The 20,969-nt window shown below is 43.6% G+C and overlaps 1 protein-coding gene across 1 annotated transcript in view; it reads left to right on the forward strand.

The window, feature by feature from the left end:
• The window catches only part of epha6 (eph receptor A6), a 450,797-nt gene that overhangs the window by 422,632 nt on the left and 7,196 nt on the right, over nt 1-20,969 (forward strand). The window contains exons 14-16 of the mRNA XM_078409157.1: nt 11,471-11,620; nt 14,211-14,404; nt 20,356-20,505. Coding sequence (XP_078265283.1) covers nt 11,471-11,620; nt 14,211-14,404; nt 20,356-20,505 — 494 coding nt within the window. The remainder of the gene's footprint in view (nt 1-11,470; nt 11,621-14,210; nt 14,405-20,355; nt 20,506-20,969) is intronic.

Below are 20,969 nucleotides of genomic sequence, written 5' to 3' on the forward strand. Positions count from 1 at the left end.
CTCCTGAGATGCTGCCTGACCTGCTGAGTTACTCCAGCATTTTGTGAATAAATACCTTCGATTTGTACCAGCATCTGCAGTTATTTTCTTAAATTACACTGTTGTATTTGCCTCCACCACCACTCCTGGCAGTGCGTTTCAAGCACCCACCTCCCTCTGTGTGTAAAAAAACTTGCCCCACACATCTCCTTTAAACTTTGCCCCTCTCACCTTAAAACAATGCCTTCTTAATCTTTGATAATATTCACAGTAATAATATTTGCAGTTATCGCTGGATATTTGATTTCATTTCAAGCATGAAAAAGAATTCAAATGTACAGGCATGTGTCTGAAGCATGGTGAAGTACATTTATAAAAAAACATTGTTCCTGGAATATGAGTGCTAGCAAAGCCAACTTCTACTGGCCATCTGACTCGCTCCGACAAAGCACATGGCAAGCCAACTCCTTGAGATCTGGCAGCTTCCCTAGTCTGGGTAATGAAGGTATTCTTGCAGAGCTTTCAGGTAATTGTTACACTTGATGGAACATAGTAATGATGAAAGGTAACTTCAATTTAGGGGGAAGTAGGACATCCAGTGGTAGTACTTATTATCTGACCAGCTCATTATATCTACATTATATGTATGTGTGTATATATATTTTTTATTGTTTATTATAGTCCTTACAGAGAATTATGTATACGTGCGAACAGAGGGGATAGGAAATGGAGTCAAAGAGTTCTGGATTCATACAGCATGGAAACAGGCCCTTCAGCCCAACTCGTCCATGCTGACCAAGATGTCCCATCTACACTAGTGTCACCTGCCTGTGTTTGGCCCACATCCCTCTAAACCATTCCTATTCATGTGCCTGCCCAAAATGTTATTATAGTATAGTTAATGTTCAACTACATTCTGTCTATTAATACAAGATTCATTTAAAAATGACAAAATGTCATTCAGCTGAATGCCAACAATCATTCAGTTCTGGGAATTTGCTGTTCTATGTCATTCCTAGCAAAATTAGACACGACAGCTAATATAATTAATAAACAATGTTAAAAATAACATCAGACAATTTCAAAATTAAACCTCATCAAATAGGTAAACGATGTTAAAAAAAAACATGTTTTAGTTCAACATTGTGAATGAAATGTCAAAACCTTCAAGGGGGATGCATTGTGTATTAATGTTTCAGACATGGAACACACTATATGGTCCCAACTCCTGAGATGAATAAAATTGCCATGGACATAATTACCCATGCTGACCAGGATGCCCCATCTGCATTAGTGCCGCCTACTGCCTTTGGCCCATATCCCACTAAACCTTTTCTGTCCAAATGTGTTTTAAATGCTGTTATAGTACTTGCCTCAACTACCTGGCAGCTTGTTCCATATACCCATCACCCTCTGTGTGAAAAATTGTGTGTGTGTGTGTGTGCGTGTGCGCGCATGAGTGTGTGTGTTTGTTTGTTGTAGACTACCCAGGCAGAAAAATGAGACAATGTTCCTCTAGTTTGTGTTTGGCCTCACCCTGGCAGTGAAGAAGGCTGGGGAAAGTCAGATCAATCTTCGAATTGAAGTGGTTTGCAGCCCAGATCTATCGGTGGGCGCAGTAGTTAGAGTGCAGGTGTTTGGCAAAGTGGTCATCTAGTCTGCATTTGCTCTCACCAATGTAGAGGAAAGCACATTGGGAGCATCGAATAAAGGAGACATGGTTGTAGGAGGTACAGGCGAAACTCTGCCTCACCTGGAAGGGCTGTTTAGATTTCTGCATAAAAGTGAGAGAGGTGCAGGGAAAATGCCCAAGAACAGGTTGGAATGGGTGCGGAGGGATGAGCGAAACAAGGAGTCACAGAGAGAGTTATCCCTTGGAAGGTAGAAAGAGATGGGAAGGGGAAGGTGGGGGGAGCACATTGCAACTGGTGGAAGTAGCAAAGAATAAAGTGTGGACTGGTAGGGTGAAAGACTGGGACCAAGGGATCTCTGGGACTTACGTCATGTGGATCAATGTACACTTTTCTATCAGTCTGTCTTCAGCAGTCTGTAGAAGGGTCCTGACCCAAGAGGTAGTCTGCCCATTCCCTCTACAGATGCTGCCTGGCCCTCTGAATTCCTTCAGCACTTTGTGCTTTATACTTTTCAAAACTGTTTGTCATGTAAAATATTCAACATATCTTTGTTACTTTTAATTTTAAAATGACAGCAGTCAACACTTTTGTACCTTTATCTATGCTTGCCACACTGTCTTAGTTTAATACAATAGACTACAGCTAAGTTCTCTATTTTGCCATTTACTGTTATAAGTTCTACAGGGGTACCATAGTCAATGAATCAAGAAGAACTAAAGATCCATCTATTTTAGGGATTTATTTCACACAACTTTAATGCTCCATTTGAATAATTTACTACAGCAGGATTTTATTTTTCCACTCAAGTGCAGGTTAGACAGGATTACATTACTCCTTTACTCCCACTTTCATCTAAACAATAGTTGAGACAGGTACCATCACAACATTTAAGAAACATTTAGAGAGGTACATAGACAGGACAGGTTTAGAGGGATATGGACCAAACGCAGGCGGGTGAGATAAGCAATGATGTGATATGTTGGACAGTGAGGGCAAGTTGTACCAAAGGGCCTGTTTCCAAGCTGTATGACTTTATGACTCTATAATAAGATTGCAATGTCTGAAATAACTTTCAATGTGCTATGTTCCATGTATGCACAAAAACACAAATGCATTAGAAACATAGAAACATAGAAAATAGGTGCAGGAGGAGGCCATTCGGCCCTTCGAGCCTGCACCGCCATTCAATATGATCATGGCTGATCATCCAGCTCAGTAACCTGTACCTGCCTTCTCTCCATACCCCCTGATCCCTTTAGCCACAAGGGCCACATCTAACTCCCTCTTAAATATAGCCAATGAACTGGCCTCAACTACCTTCTGTGGCAGAGAATTCCACAGACTCACCACTCTCTATGTGAAGAAATGTTTTCTCATCTCGGTCCTAAAAGACTTCCCCCTTATCCTTAAGCTGTGACCCCTGGTTCTGGACTTCCCCAACATCGGGAACAATCTTCCCGCATCTAGTCTCTCCAACCCCTTAAGAATTTTATATGTTTCAATAAGATCCCCCCCTCAGTCTTCTAAACTCCAGCGAGTATAAGCCTAGTCTATCCAGTCTTTCTTCATATGAAAGTCCTGCCATCCCAGGGATCAATCTGGTGAACCTTCTCTGTACTCCCTCTAAGGCTAGAATGTCTTTCCTCAGATTAGGAGACCAAAACTGTACACAATACTCCAGGTGCGGTCTCACCAAGGCCCTGTACAACTGCAGCAGAACCTCCCTGCTCCTATACTCAAATCCTCTTGCTATGAATGCTAACATACCATTCACTTTCTTCACTGCCTGCTGCACCTGCTTTCTTCACTGCCCCTCTTTTATTTCAAAATTTAAATTTGCCTGATTTTTCTTGTCTCTTTTCATCGTTTTCCATAAAATTGGACTAATTGGTTAATCACAAGCTAATTGCTAGGTGCTGAAGTTATTTAGAAGTACTGGCCCATCACTGTTCCTTAGTCTGTCCCAGTTTTCTTGGGTAGAGCTCGGAACATCTTGCTGGGCTTTAGAACAGATGGAAGAAGCAGCAAGTTTACCCTATAGAATACAAGAAGATAAAAGTTCACAGGCTTGACAGATCCTAGTGACAGAACTGTCTGTTCTTTGGAAACTTTGGCAAAGGCGATGTATCTGCGATGTGCCTGTTACAGGGCAGGCCTTCTTCCCAGCAGGCACGTGGGATTGCAGATCTATTACCCGTGTGTCTTGCTGTGAAAATCAAACAGTCATATCTACCACTGGTTGAGTTCAAAGTTCTCTCTTTTGATGTGTGAACTCCAAAAAGCTTTGTTGAAATCACGGCTAATATTGAGAACCTTCTTGGGATTACTGGATTTTTGTTCACAGCCAGCTGCTGCTGAATCTTGAATTGTTAAAATGAAGGCCAGGTGCTTTCACGTTAAGCCGCATGTCTGCAGGCATCTGCCTATTTGAAGGAATAGGTTGGTGTTTTCATTAAACAGCAAGAAAAGGAATTTTGTGCAAACGTGTTCACCAGTGCTTTGCTGAGGACGTTAGTGTTCAGGGCGTGAGATTGCCGCGTCTTGAGTTTTAACCTGATTACAACAGGAGTAGATGAAAATAATAAAAGCAAAGGATGGCACAGTGGCACAGTGGTAGAGCTGCTGCCTCACAGCACCAGGGACCCGGGTTCAATCCTGACCTTGGGTGCTGTCTGCGTGGAGTTTGCACATTCTCTCTGTGACCGTGTTGGTTTTCTCCGGGTGCTCCGGATTCCTCCCACATCCCAAACTCGTGCAGGTTTGTAGATTAATTGGCTATTAATTGACTATCTGTAAATTGTCCCAGTGTGTAGGATAGTACTGGTATATAGGTGATTGGTGGTCAGTACAGACTCTGTGGGCTGAAGGGCCTGTTTCCACTCTGTTTCTCTAAACTAAACTCAAGTGCTGCATGCCAGACCTGGTTTCAGGATGAGCCTCTACCTCAATTGCCTGCGTTCCCACCAGAAATGGGCGGCGCAGTGGCGCAGCGGGTGGAGCTGATGCCTCACTACGCCAGATACGTCTTCTCCAAAGACGTACAGGTATGTAGGTTAATTGGCGGGTAAATGTAAAAATTGTCCCTAGTGGGTGTAGGATAGTGTTAATGTACGGGGATCACTGGGCGGCACGGACTTGGAGGGCCGAAAAGGCCTGTTTCCGGCTGTATATATATGATATGATATGATATGATACCAGGGTTCGATCCTGACTAAGTAAGGGTGCTGTCTGTGTAGAGTTTACACATTCTCCCTGTGATCGCATGAGTTTCCTCCGGGTGCTCCAGTTTCCCCCCACATCCCAAAGACGTGCAGGTTTGACGGCTAATTGGCCTCTGTAAATTGCCCCTAGTGTGTCGGGAGTGAATGCGAAAGTGGGATAACATGGAACTAGTACGAATGGGTGATCGATAGTCGGTATGGACTCAGTGGGCCTGTTTCCATGCTGTATTTCTAAACAAAACTAAATGACCAACCTCATCACTTCGGTCTCGACTCGAAACGTCATCTATTCCTTTTCTCCAGAGATGTTGCCTGACCTGCTGAGTTACTCCAGTATTTTATGTCTATCTTCGGTGTTTAGTTTAGTTTAGTTTTACATTAGAGATACAGGGCAGAAACAGGCTTTTCAGCCCACCGAGTCCACGCCAACCAGCGATCGGCCCATATTCTAGCGCTATTCTACAAGCAAGGGACAATTTTCACATTTATTTACCAAAGCCAATTAACCTACAAACCTGCACACCTTTGGAGTGTGGGAGGAGACCGGAGCACCCACAGAAAATCCATGTGGTCACAGGGAGAACGTACAAACTCCATGGTCAGGATCGAACCCGGGTCTCTGGCGCTGAGAGATAGCAGCTCTACCACTGTGCTGCCATACAATGAGAGTGACCCACCCCAGGAAAGAGGTTGCCCTGTGGACTCCACATGCAGTCTACGAACTGAATGGAGTTACCGGAGAGTCAGCACATTGGACACTTGCCCCACATATCTCCATTAAACATTTCCCCGCTCACCTTATAGCTAGCCCTCTATTGTTGCACTGTCTCTCCCACCTCTGATCTCATAATTTCAATGGTTCAATGGTTCTCTAAGTTTGCGGATGACACGAAGCTGGGTGGCAGTGTTAGCTGCGAGATGGATGCTAGGAGGCTGCAGAGTGACTTGGATAGATTAGGCGAGTGGGCAAATGCATGGCAGATGCAATATAATGTGGATAAATGTGAGGTTATCCACTTTGGCGGCAAGAACAGGAAAGCAGAGTATTACCTGAATGGTGACCGATTGGGAGAAGGGGAGATGCAACGTGACCTGGGTGTCATGGTGCACCAGTCATTGAAAGCAAGCATGCAGGTGCAGCAGGCAGTGAAGAAAGCGAATGGTATGTTGGCATTCATAGCAAGAGGATTTGAGTTTAGGAGCAGGGAGGTTCTGCTGCAGTTGTACAGGGCCTTGGTGAGACCGCACCTGGAGTATTGTGTGCAGTTTTGGTCTCCTAACCTGAGGAAAGACGTTCTTGCCTTAGAGGGAGTACAGAGAAGGTTCACCAGATTGATCCCTGGGATGGCGGGACTTACATATGAGAAAAGACTAGATAGACTGGGCTTGTACTCGCTGGAATTTAGAAGACTGAGGGGGGATCATAGAAACATATAAAATTCTTAAGGGGTTGGAGAGGCTAGATGCGGGAAGATTGTTCCCGATGTTGGGGGAGTCCAGAACCAGGGGTCACAGCTTAAGGATAAGGGGGAAGTCTTTTAGGACCGAGATGAGAAAACATTTCTTCACATAGAGAGTGGTGAGTCTGTGGAATTCTCTGCCACAGAAGGTAGTTGAGGCCAGTTCATTGGCTATATTTAAGAGGGAGTTAGATGTGGCCCTTTTTGCTAAAGGGATCAGGGGGTATGGAGAGAAGGCAGGTACAGGCTACTGAGCTGAATGATCAGCCATGATCATATTGAATGGCGGTGCAGGCTCGAAGGGCCGAATGGCCTACTCCTGCACCTATTTTCTATGTTTCTATGTTCAATTGTTCTTTATTATCACATGTACAGAGAAATGGTGGAATTCTTTTTTGCATACAGTTCTGTAAATTATTACTATGCATAAACACAATCCCAGATTAAGTACAAAGTGTATAAAAATAGCCCGCTGGGACCATATACAAAAGTCGCCAGATTTGGCGCCATTTTCAAAGTCCCAGCTGCAGCTGGCCATAAAGGCCTATTGCAGCTGTCGCCTCTGTCCAGCGAACCATCATCCCTTTTCTTGACCAGCCACCATTCAGCCTTCGTGCCCCACAGTCACCTCCCACAGCGGACTTTGAGGGCGCAGAAGGTAAAGGGCCTGTCCCACTTAGGCGATTTTAAGGCGACTGCCGGCGACTAGGCTGTCGCCAAATGTTCGCCGAGGTGTCACGGGCATGATCGTGAGGCGTCTTCAATGAATCGTAGCGGATCTCGGCACGTCGGGGAAATAATTTCCAGATAGAAATTTCTCGGCGACAGCTGGCTTGTCGCCAGGTATCGTAGCTTATTGCGGGCGCTGTCGCATGTTGTCCCCAGGATTGCTGGGTTGTCGCAGATGCATTTAGAAGCACGTAATATTAAATTAAGAAAAGGCATTTGAAGATACCAGAAGATAGTTTTGTTTAACCAATTTATTTACCGTCAGGACATTTGGCAGGTAGATTGGAGGCAACAGTTTGACGGTCAGGTAAGCGTGGGAATTTCGCGAAGTTTCCGAAGACGTGTAATCTCTTAGCCAGGTGCTAGTTTCACAAAAAAAGTAACTTGTATCGACCTGACTCGACATTGTTGTTGTCATTGTCGTAGGGTAAAAGAAAATCTCGGCGATCTTCTGCGACTTTGACGGTCGCCGGCAGTCGCCTTAAAAATCGTGTAACTGGGACAGGCCCTTAAGACCCTCTGGTTCCTCTTATCGGCCCTTTGTCTTTGCGTCCGCCGACTGCCACCACCCTCTTCTCCGGATCACTGGTCCTCTGGTCCTTTACATTCTTCTGTCAAGCCCCCTCAACTTCGGATGTTCCAGAGAAAATTGCTGCCTAATAACTAGGGTATATATGTTTGAGCTGCATGAACCAACTTTAGCTCAATGTAGTCTTTTTACAAAACACCATTCGTCAGAGCAAGAAATGAGCTCGAGAGGTTGCATCCATATCCTGCATAGGAGAGCACCAGTGTGATATTTATAACTCCATTAGTGTCATGCTTCACTTCGCTTTGGGCCTGTTTTATGTAAGAGATGACAAAATGCTATAATGAGCTGAGGGACTATGTAGCTACTGTATTTCAGAATTCTTTTTAGGTTTTTTTAATATAACCAAACCTTGGGGAGGTGACACTACATAGATTTTTTGTTTTACTCCGTTTTCTCTTTCCTTTGCATGAGTAGAAATACCCTTCACTATCTTGCTATGTTAAAAATCAATTTTTCTCAAATGTCCTACGTCGAATGCTGGTCATAAATAAAGAATACAAAATATATGCTCTTTATCTATTGGGGCGGAATGGTGCCGCAGCGGTAGAGTCGCTGTGTTACAGCGCCAGAGACCTGGGTTCGATCCTGACTACTGGTGCTGTCTGTACGGAGTTTGTACGTTTCATCCCATGACCACATGGGTTTTCTCCAGATGCTCCGGTTTTCTCCCACGCTCCACAGACGTGCAGGTTTGTAAGTTAATTAGCTTTGGTAAAAATTGGAAATTGTCCCCAGTGTGTAGGATAATGTTAGCCTATTGTTAGAATGGCACAGGTCGGCGCGGACTCGATGGGCCAAATGTCCTGTTTCCACACTGTATCTCTAAAACTAAAAACTAAAACTTAAAAAATAAAATCTGTTTGCCAGTTCAACTCCAATTGCTGGGTAATTCTAAAAGCAGTAGCTTTATCATCTTTATACGACATAATCAATACAAAGCATACTTAACTTTGTGTATAACAATATGTCAAAAAGAGGCAGAAACTAAAATAACGAGAGAATAGTTCGAAGTCGATATGCTTTGGTTCCAGGATTTTGAGAATTCAAGTTGTAGAACAATGTGTCCTTTTACATCAACAATTGGCTTCAATTCAGTCATGCAGGGAAGATAAAGATCTCCTCCTGCTTGGCAATGTTAAAGGTTAGAAGAGAGTTGAGCCGAAGCATTCTCAACTCATCTTCCATTGGGTAGAACTCCACAGGACAAAGCTATTCTGAATTCTGCACGCTGAATGAAATTGATTGGGTGTCAGACACGCTGATCTTTGAAAAGCATTTGATAAAATACAGCGTAAGAAAATTCTGACAAAGGTAATGGCAGATAGAATCAGGAGAGATGTGGCCACCTGGAAGGAGAGGTGTTTTGAGGACAGAGGTGCTGTAATGGCATCAGGAGACTTGTTCAATTGGAAAGATGGTATTTCATAGACAAAGTACAATGTCCACAGCAGTACAGAGATGAATCAGATAGTACCGAAGCTTGTGGAAGGACCATTCGGAAGCCTGACAACAGAGGAAGGAACTCTCTTCACATCATTTGCTGTCAAATTGATTCCTGTTCCTTCTCTTTGCAACTGAACATGGAAGGGGAAAGGGGATCAGACTGAACAAAAGAGAGGGAAGGGGAATAAATAATAAATGGGAATGGAAGGGAAATGAATGACTTTGATGGTGAGGGATTTATATTCATATCTTCAGTGAGATGGAATTTGTTTGGAAAACAAGTAACAAGGTTACTTTCATGAAGTCGGTAAATTTTTACTTGCTTGTTAAGTTCTATTGATTCTGGTACAAGACCACCCAGGATCTTCTGAACACAACCACCTTCCAATCGCGCACCTTCAATACACCTCTTTAATAAAATGTGGGGAACTTCTTCACAGATCTCTCCTAAATATGTGTTTCCTTTTTATTTTCAATATCTGGCTTCGCTTTTCAGCCATTCCTCTGTTTGCAATATTTCCCATACTGCACAAGGACTACCTGTCATGACTATTTCCACACATCATTGCTTTATAAAGATCACTTGGTCTAAAAATAGGTCCCAACCCAAAACATCACCCTGTTCTCCATTGAAGCTGCCTGATCCGCTGAGTTACTCCAGCACTTTGTGTCATTTTTTGTAAACCATCATCTGCAGTTCCTAGTTTCAACAACAGTTCAACAGAGCTTTATTTGTCATTCGGTACCAAGGTACCGAACGAAATTACATAGCAGTCATACACAAAAAAAGAACACAAGACACATGACCTCAACACAAACGTCCATCACAGTGACTCCAAACACCCCCTCACTGTGATGGAGGCAACAAAACTTCCACTCTCTTCCCCACGCCCACGGACAGACAGCTCGTCCCCGACCGACCCGCACAGTCCCCGCAAGGGGATGGAAGTCCCCGCGGCCGAGCCGCACCGGGCGCTGAAACGTCCCGTGACCGAGCCGGGCGACGGAAGGCCCCGCGGCCGAGCCGTGCGCAGCTAAGTCCCGCGGTCGAGCCGTGCCGTGCGATGTTAAGTCCAGAGGCCGAGCCGCGCCGTGCGATGTTAGGCCCCGCGGCCGAGCCGCGATGTGCGATGTTAGGCCCCGCGGCCGAGCCGCACCGGGCGATGTTAAGTCCAGCGGCCGAGCCGCACCAGCGATGTAAAGTCTCGCGGCCAAGCCGCGCCGTGCGATGTTAGGCCCCGCGGTCGAGCCGCGCCGGGCGATGTAAAGTCCCGCGGCCGAGCTGCGCCGGGCGATGTAAAGTCCCGCGGCCGAGCTGCGCCGGGCGATGTAAAGTCCCGCGGCCGAGCCGCGCCGGGCGATGTTGCGCCCCGCGGCCGAGCCGCACAGGGCACTGTTAAGTCCAGCGGCCGAGCCGCACCGGACGATGTTAAGTCCAGCGGCCGAGCCGCACTGGGCGATGTTAAGTCCAGCGGCCGCACCGGGCGATGGAAGGCCCCGCGGCCGAGTCGCACCCCGCGCCGTGAGGAAGAGACCTAAAAGAGAAAGGTTTCCCCCACCACACCCACACCACCACCCCCCACACATACACAACCAAAAAAAAACAAAAACCATCCCAACACCGACACACAACAAAAAAAAAGGGAAAAAGACGAACAGACTGCTAGCGAGCCGCAGCCGTTAGGCGCCGCCACTTCCGCCTATATGAAATTGTTAGTTTAATATCACTGTAGGCAAAGTTTTAAATTGAATAAGTATCATATAGAAACTATTCTATTTGAAAGTAATGAATTACCAACTTAAAGAGATGAGGCAAAATGTTTTCTGTCAAAAAGTCATAGGTCTTTGGTACTCTTTCTTTCAAAAGATAGTCAAAGCAAAGACTAATAGCTTAAAAGCTGAGTTAGATAGGGATTTGTTAAACAAGGATTGGACAAATACTGTAGATAGATAAAGGTAGTTTAAGGCAGTGGTAGTGTTGCTGCCTTACAGCGCCAGAGACCCAGGATCGATCCTGACTACGGGTGCTGTCTATGTAGTTTGTATGATCTCTCTGTGACCACGTGGGTTTTCTCCGGGTGCTCCGGTTTCCCCCCACTTTCCAAAAACGTGTGGGATTGTGGGTTAATTGGCCTCTGCAAATTGTCCCTAGAGTGTTGGATACAACTAGTGTATGGGTGATAGTTGGTCGGTGTGAACTCGGTGGGCCAAAGGGCCTGTTTCCATGCTGTCTCTCTAAACTAAACCAAATTAAACTAAACTGAACGCAGATTTTGGCCATGACCATATTAAATGGCAGTGCAGGCTACAAGACATACGTATCTTGCTCCTTTCATAATTGATGTGTTAATTTGATCCTATGTTTGCACCCAATAGTACAGCTAACTCACATGCACTTCTTTTTTAACACAGGGCGGAAAGATTCCTATTCGATGGACTGCACCCGAAGCAATAGCCTACAGGAAGTTCTCTTCAGCAAGTGACGTGTGGAGTTATGGGATTGTAATGTGGGAAGTCATGTCATATGGGGAACGACCTTACTGGGAGATGTCCAACCAAGATGTATGTTATTCAGATAATTAATTTTATCATTTACGTAATAACAGTTTTTAATTAGTTAGAATATAAATTACAGGATGCCTGTGAGTAGTTCAAGGTATGTAGGAAAGAACTGGAGATGCTGGTTTAAATCGAAGGTAGACACAAAATGCTGGAGTAGCTCAGCGGGACAGGCAGCATCTCTGGAGAAAAGGAATAGGTGACATTTCGGGTCGAGACCTGAAGAAGGGTCTCGAACCGAAACATGCTGCCTGACCATATGCTGCCTGGCCAGTAGTTCAAGGTAGATATGTTCTTGGTAGAACACAGATGCAGGTACATAATTCCATGAATTCTCCCTGTGATCCCGTGGATTTCGGTTTCCTCCCACCTCCCAAAAATGTGCGGGTTTGTAGGTCAATTATCCTCTGTAAATCACCCCTCATGTGTAAGGAGTTAATTACCCCTCGTGTGTAGGGGGTTAATTACCCCTCGTGTGTAGGGGGTTAATTACCCCTCGTGTGTAGGGGGTTAATTACCCCTCGTGGGGTTAATTACCCCTCGTGTGTAGGGAGTTAATTACCCCTCGTGTGTAGGGAGTTAATTACCCCTCGTGTGTAGGGAGTTAATTACCCCTCATGTGTAGGGGGTTAATTACCCCTCGTGGGGTTAATTACCCCTCGTGTGTAGGGAGTTAATTACCCCTCGTGTGTAGGGAGTTAATTACCCCTCGTGTGTAGGGGGTTAATTACCCCTCGTGGGGTTAATTACCCCTCGTGTGTAGGGAGTTAATTACCCCTCGTGTGTAGGGAGTTAATTACCCCTCGTGTGTAGGGAGTTAATTACCCCTCGTGTGTAGGGAGTTAATTACCCCTCGTGTGTAGGGAGTTAATTACCCCTCGTGTGTAGGGAGTTAATTGCCCCTCGTGTGTCGGGGGTTAATTGCCCCTCGTGTGTCGGGGGTTAATTACCCCTCATGTGTAGGGGGTTAATTACCCCTCGTGTGTAGGGAGTTAATTACCCCTCGTGTGTCAGGGGTTAATTGCCCCTCGTGTGTAGGGATGCAAGGATGGGGTAACATAGAACTAGTGTTAACGGATGATGATCGATGGTCGGCGTGGGTTTGTTGAGCCGATGGGCCTAATTTCACGCTGTATCTCTAAACTAAAATTATGAGAGACATAAAATTAAGTAGAAGGCCAGAGTTTGATTCCAATGTAGGGGTCTAAAACTAGAGGGTGTTGGTTTAAGATGAGGGAGGGAGGGGGGCATGTTTAAAGTGGACCTGAGGGGTATATCTTTCACACAAAGAGTAGTTGGTATCTGGAATGAGCTGCCAAAGGAGGTGGTGGAGGCAGGAACAGTAACAACAGTGAAGAGGTATCCGCTTAGATACTTGAATGAATAGGGCATAGAGACTTTAGAAATAGTGTTGAAACTGGCCCTTCAGCCCACCATGTCTGCGCCGACCAGCGATCATCCCATACACTAATAATATAATAATAATAGGGACAATTTATAATTTTACCGAAGCCAATTAACCCACAAACCTGTACGTCTTTGGAGTGTGGGAGGAAGTCGGCACACCAGGAGAAAACCCACGCGGTCACAGGGAGAACCTACAACCTCTGTACAGACAGCACCCATATTCAGGATCGAATTCGAGTCTCTGGTGCTGCAAGGCAGCAGCTCTACAACTACACCACTGTGCCACTGAGGGATAAGGAATTTATGTGGGCAAATCCGATTAGTTTAGATCAGGATTTTAGTTGACAAAGATGTGGGGGCTGGGGGTTGGGGGGGGAGGTGAGGTGGGGGAGGGGAGCAAAGGGCCTGGTTCTATGCTGTACAACTCTATAATTCTTTATAATTATGAAAATAAATGTAGGCAGAAACTTAAGCAGGGAAAGCATGAAGACCTCAACAAGGGTGCAGAAGACATTCAGTTGAACGATTCCAGGGATGAGGGAGGTTTAGTCATGAGGATAGACTAAACAGAGTAAGTTGACATGGGATCTGACTAATACAGTAAACATCATAATGTGTGTAAATGGTCCAGAGAGAAACTGTTCCCACTGGTAGCAGACAAAATGTGTAGGTAGGAACTGCAGGTGCTGGTTTAAACCGAAGATAGACACAAAGTGCTGGAGTAACTCAGCACGACAGGCAGCATCTCTGGAGAGAAGGAATGGGTAAAATATTTTGGGTCAAGACCATTCTGCAGTCTGAAGAAGGGTCTCGACCCGAAAGTCACCCATTCCTTCTCCCCAGCGATGCTGCCTGTCCCGCTCAGTTACTCCAGCATTTTGTTGTATCCACTGGTTGCAGATGGGAAACCAGGAACATAGAATAATAGTGGCAAGAGAAAAGAGTGAAATGAGGGAAAACATTTGTATGCCATTTCTGGTTGTATTCTGGAACATACATCAGCAAATAGTGAAGGAATGTTTAATTTTGGCTTTCAAAGGGAAACTGAGACAAATATTTGAAAGGAAAATATATTGCAGTGCTATTTAAATTTTCAATCATTATGAAAGTTGTGGCCTGTTTTAAATCATGTCAATCCAATTGGAATACTGAAGAAAAAAATTAAAGCGCTGTCGTTTTCTTCTAGGTAATTTTATCGATAGAAGAAGGCTATCGACTTCCTTCTCCCATGGGCTGCCCAGCTGCCCTCCATCAGCTCATGCTTCACTGTTGGCAAAAAGAACGTAATCACAGGCCAAAGTTCACGGACATTGTCAACTTCTTGGACAAGGTGATTCGCAATCCCAGCAGCCTTCAGAGCTTAGTGGAAGAAGTACATGGGTGGGTACAGTACGCCTGAAGGCATGTTTTATTCGTCGCGTTTCAAATATTTCATGCAGGGTAACTACATATTAAGTTCTTTTCAGTAGTAACAGCAATGAATGAAGTTTGGAGTTGTGCAGTGATTCCAGGTCCCTGCATGTGTCACATCAATTTGTAAATTTGCTTTAAACATATTGTAAATATTGAATGCTAGATTCAACATTATCTTAACAATCTCCAAATATAAGTATTATAATTAGAATCATAAGATGGAATTATAGAAATGTACAGCACAGAAACAGATTCTTGTGCCCCATCTTGTCCATGCCATCTGTGATGCCTTTCTACACTAAAGTCATTTCGACCATTATTCCTCTGTCTTTCATATCCAAGTATCAATTAAAACATTGTCATTATATTCGCCTCTACCACCTCCTCTGGCAGCTCATTCCAGATAACCCTCACACCCTCTGTCTGAAAAACCTACCCTCAGATATCCTTTACATCTCTCTCCTCCCACGTTAAATCTGTATCCTCTTATTCTGGACTCTTCTATCCTTGGAAAAAGTCTCTGACCATATATCCGATATGTATCCGATCCATGCCATTCATAATTTGTTAAGAACCTACAAGGGCATCCCTCAGCCTGCAACATTCCAAGTGAGAACAAACCAGCCTGTTCAGTCTTTTAGTTTTAGTTTCAGAGATTTAGCATGGAAACAAGCCCTTCGGCCCTCCAAGTCCGCGCCGACCATTGATTGCCCATTCATACTAGTTCCATGTGATCTCACTTTCGCACCCACTCCCTACACATCAGGGACAATTTACAGAAGCCAATTAGCCTACAAAGACTCCAAAGACGTGCAGGTTTGTAGGTTAATTGACTGGGTAAATGTAAAAATTGTCCCTGGTGTGTGTAGGATAGTGTTAATGTGCGGGGATCACTGGGCGGCGCGGACTTGGTGGGCCGAAAGGGCCTGTTTCCGCGCTGTAGAATCTAAAATCTAAAATCTAAAATCTAAAAAATCCACATGCCTTTGGGATGTGGGAGGAATCCAGAGCACCCGGTTTCCACCCATCTCTCCTTACATCTAAAACACTTTATTCCAGACAATATCCTGATGAATGTCTTCTGCACTCTCTCTATTGCTACCACATCCTTACTGCAGTGAGGCCACCAAACTGCATACAATGCTGCAATTAGCTGTCTGAACATAGAGAAAAAGCCCCCTGCAGACTTCGTCTGCAGGTGTTTTGTCTGCACAAGATATATTTCAATAATAATATATATATAATTAGTGTCCAATTAAAGTATTCTGTTTCATAGAATCTCTGCAGATCTATTCTCTTGCTTTTAATTGACAAATCATAAATGGTTTATTTGCACCTATATTTAGAAAATCATTACATATGATAAACAAGAGAAAAACATCACTGCCTATGTTACTCTTCCAGCTTTGTTTCCCCCACCCTTGTAATCAGCCTGAAGAAGTGTTCTGACCTGAAAAGTCACTTATCCATGTTCTCCAGGAATGCTGCCTGACACGCTGAGTTACTCCAACATTTAGTGTCTTTCCCCCTATATTGTGTGTTGGCGTAGTGTCAGGCATGCTGCCTGTTATAAAAAAATCTTGTTTAGCTTTTAATTTAGCTCTACTTCTCTAGGCTATTGAATCAGGTTATTTGGGCAACTTTAGGTGCACCTGTCCTTGTCTGGAGCACTCCAGAACTGATGTTGTTACTTTTCTCTCTTTGTACAAATCTGTTATTTACTCTGCTTCAAATGTCTATCCTACTTTCACTTAAAAGATGCAATATTGTCTGCCTCATTTATTCCCTGTGGCAAAGTCTTGCGTACTCTATCAACCCAGAGTGCAACTTGCCCAAAAGTAATAGCCCAAACTGTTTCCTTCATTTCATTCACCCAGGGAGACAGAAGTAATTAATATTATCAGGCTGTTGAGAAAGGATTTGGGTTTTCCACTGAGATACTTTCCTGTTGTGAAAGCTCTGCTTTTGATCTGAGGTAAAATGAGTGCCCTGTAATCCTCACCATGTGTGCTTCTGCCAATTCATTGCTCTCACTGCAAATACAGAGAACTCAATGAGGGGGAGGGAGATCTGGAGGGAAAGAACTGATGGAGAGCGAAGGTGCGTTTCGTGCTGAACCACTCAATGTAAGGAATGGATACAGACATTTATGAGTTCTAATGCAGTAGTTACATTATTTTCAGGAAAGATCGTAAAAATGTTGCCCTGCATTATTTGCCTCTTTAGTGCTACGCTATCAGGGGCACCTTAGCAACCTACGATAATGACAAGAGATACAGAAATATGACAATGTATACCTCCAGATTCAGGGACACTTTCTTCCCAGCTATTATCAGGCAACTGAACCATCCTATCACTAACTGGACAACAGTCCTGACCTACCATCTACCTCATTTGAGACCCTTGGATTATCTTTAATCGGACTCTACTGGACTTTATCTTGCACTAAACGTTATTCCCTTTATCCTGTACCTGTGCACTGTGGATGACTTGATTGTAATCATGTATAGTCTTTCCGCTGTCTAGATAGCACGCAACAATAAACCTCAGTACACGTGACAATAAACAAAACTAAACTAATGAGAGAAAAATGTGTGCATGGCAACATGTGTCAAAAAATATGAAGGGCATGCACCTTATTCTACACTCACAAATGCAAACACATTTCTGTCACAGTCTGTTCTGTTCCATTGAGGTACTGTCAGTCTTGTACTGCATATTCCTGACAACAGTGAAATACTCTGTAAGGGGACTTCAGATAAAAGTTCAACCTTCCTAATTTAACTGATGCACCCCATTTCCTTCCACTTATTTTGCTCTTTTTAAAAATATATTTTAGATGAATGGCTAAGGTGAGGAGCATTGGTCCAAAGCCTTAGTTGACTTATTGACTTGGCCATCAATTCTCTCTTCCTGGGAGCAATGGAACATACACACAAGAACAGGCCTTTCGGCCCACAATGTCCATGCCAAACATGATGCCAAGACCATTTTTCATATCTGTTAGTGGGCATCTTTCATAATTTCTTCTTTCTGACAATTATTCATATTTGTTTATGCCTTTGTGCTTTGATACTAAACTTAATTGGATGTATCTTTATTAGTGTATAATAACATTTCGTGAAGTAATTTAATGTTAACAAACAAGGTAAATACTGCTTTTCTCACACTGTGGGGAAGTATTATCTGTAAAAAGTGATTAATATGTTTTGCATCATCCTCTACTTCCTTTGGAGCCCTATATATTATTTGTAATGAAATTATATGTTCTGTTCATTTTTTTGTTTGACCAGCTCTTATTAATCATATTTAATCTATTAATTTTGAAGCTTTCATTTTACATAGGAGTAAAGCATAGGACCAAAGAAATAAAATCTCACAATCTCAAAGACAATAGACAATAGACAATAGGTAACAGATAAAAGATAAACAGAAGCAACAGTGAAACATATAATTTATTTTTAAAAACAATTAAAAGCTAATTAGTATGGTTTTGTGAATTTCCATGGCCAGTTATTTTATTTGCACCATTTAATATAGTGCTGATGCATTAAGTAAGATTAGCTTCAAATATGTATTCCCTCTTCAGCTAAGAGGTCTGCCTCTGAAGCAGTATTCCTTAGCAAGTAATCCTTTTTCAAAGGTTTAGAAGTCTTTTTTCACCACTTTTGTGGCTTTATTCCATTGCAGAGGTTGCTTGTGTTCCAAGCTCCTCGATTAAATACAGCAGTAACTCCTCCTCACTGCCTGTGAGTTTTGCAGGGTAATTGTTCAACTGTGGAGCACTTGACAGAGTTTAATCCCTCAGATATAGAGCCCATCGCCCACAGAACTGAAGGAAGCAACTTCTCAATCGCAACCAAAGCCAATCCCAAATTATCATATCATATCATATCATATATATACAGCCGGAAACAGGCCTTTTCGGCCCTCTTTCCGTTGACTGGTTAGCACACAACAAAAGCTTTTCATTGCACCTCGGTACATGTGACAATAGACTAAACTAAACTAAACTGATTTAACTCAGATGGTTCTGTGTCCTGTTTATCCACCGATTCTAATGTGTTTATTCTTTGTAGGTAGAAATTGACCCTTGTGTTTGGGATAGTGTTAGTATATGGGGGGTGATCACTGGTCAGTGTAGACTCGGTGGGCCGAAGAGCCTGTTTCCATGCTGTATCTCTCAAGTCTAAAGGCAGAACTGTTTTTGATTAGCTTCCCTCCATCTTGGCTGTCACCTTTGAATGCTTGAGCCATGGATGATCTTTAAGAATCCATGCATGTGATGGTTATGAGTGAGGTATTGGATCTCTTGTGCTCTTTTCACCCACGACAGGACAGCACAATGGTGCAGCAGGTGGTACTGCTGCCTCACAGTACCACAGACCCAGGTCCGATCCTGACCTTGAGAGTTGCCTGTGTGGAGTTTGCACGTTCACCCTGTGACCACATGGGTTTCCTCTGGATGCTCCGGTTTCCCCCACATCCCAAAGACATGTCGACTTGCAAGTTAATTGACCTCTGTAAATTGCCCCTGGTGTGTAGGGAATGGATGAGAAAGTGGGATCATGTAAAACTAGTGTGAATGAGTGAGCACTGCTCAGTGCTAGTCTGTTTCCATGCTGTGTCTCTAAAAACCTAAATCTTTTCTTTAGTTGCTTGAGACTTGGACCACATTCGATAAGATGATTTTTTTTTTCCCCTTTCTTCTTTATTTAAACATTTCCAAATGGTTTGCATTGGAAATCCCAAGAGCATTGTTGAAAGGTTTTGTCTAAGAACTGAGCTCCATTATCAGCTCATAAAGAGTTAGGATGGCTCAGTGGCGAAGCGGTTACAGCTGCTGCCTCACAGCGCCAGAGACCCAGGTTCAATCCTGACTACGGGTGCTGTCTATACAGTGTTTGTTCATTCTCCCTGTTCTCCGGGTGCCCGTTTCCTTCCACACTCCAAAGATGTTCAGGTTTGTAGGTTAATTGACTTCAGTAAAAATGTATAAGTTGTCCCTGGTGTCTCGGATTGTGTTAGCTGACATGGACTCGGTGGGCCAAAGGGCCTGTTTCCACTCTGTACCTCGAAAGTCTAAAGTAAAGTCTAAAGGGTCCATTTTGTTATTTTCTGGAAATGAAATGTGAGAAAAAAGAGTGTTAAAAAAGAAAAACCAGTCGAAAAGGCAGAAGATTAAAATAATAATGACAAGGATGGCAGTATTAACGTCTTGATGCTCATGTTACCTAAAAATTGCGTCCGAAGCATCAGAAAGCACTAATAACTAGTAGACAATTTAAACTGTTCAAAAAACATTACAAAACGCAATGCACTTTATATAATCCCATGAAAACAGAGGGTTTACGGTTATTGTACAGCGTGCAGATATATGGTTAGATCTCATCTGGAGAAATGCATTCATCTCTGGGCTCCACAGCCCTGAAGGAATACATAAGCCTGCGGGAGGTTCAGAACAGATTCACCCAGCTAAACAGTTTAAATATTGAAGAGGACTGCACAGATAGGCTTTTATTCACAAACATCGCTCACTAAGCATTAATAAATGGCTAGGATGTGTAGGAAAGCAGAAGGGTCTCGACCTGAAAAGTCACCCATTCCTTCTCTCCAGAGATGCTGCCTGTCCCGCTGAATTACTGCAGCATTTTGTGTCAACCATTAATAAATGGCTGATCTAAGTAAATAAAATCCTTTTGTGTTGAGGTGATGAACTGTGGCTGTGAAACAAATACAGATAAGCGATGCTCAAATGTGTTTTGTTCATGCTGCCCTGGGTTGAATTCTCATCAAATGAAACAATTGCAGCACTTTTGGAGATGACCCCAAATGATGCCTGCATCACTGTGTGAAATTGTTGGAAATATGTTGGGATAATGAATACAGATGAGATTTAATGTTTGCTTTCAACGCAGGTTGCCAGAATCACCGAGTGAACTCCCAGAATTCTCTTTTTTCGTCTCAGTGAACGATTGGTTGGACTCAATTAAGATGGATCAGTACAAGAACAATTTCATGGCCGCGGGCATCACCACTTTGGATTCTGTCACAAGGATGAGTATTGAGTAAGTGCAACGTTAAACTATGAACTTTTCTTGTGAGTGACAAATCTCTTAATGTGGCTCCTGCCACTATGTAACAGGTATTCACATTAGTGTAAGATCATCTTCTCTGGCATGTGATCATGCTGTAATGTAGACAGATGGTTTACTGTATCAAAAGGTCAACCTGAAAAAACTAAGACAGAACAACCTTATTTCAAGAATCTAGCGATGCCTTAGACATACAACATGCTCAGAGTTCCTGCAGGCATAATAGGGAACATCGGAAGCCTATTAATGGTCTGCAGGGCTTTCTATTCTGTCACTGTGCTTTTATTTTGCACTAGTCAGCTGATGAGGAGTTGTCTTCCAGGAGATGCTTCTCAAAGAATGGAAACATTTTGTCTTCCTCTGTGGTGAGACTGGGGTAGTGGTGAGATGGGGGTGGTGGTGAGATGGGGGTTGTGGTGAGACTGGGGTTGTGGTGA

Source organism: Rhinoraja longicauda, chromosome 12 (assembly GCF_053455715.1).
Source record: "Rhinoraja longicauda isolate Sanriku21f chromosome 12, sRhiLon1.1, whole genome shotgun sequence".
Taxonomy (NCBI): Eukaryota; Metazoa; Chordata; class Chondrichthyes; order Rajiformes; family Arhynchobatidae; genus Rhinoraja; species Rhinoraja longicauda.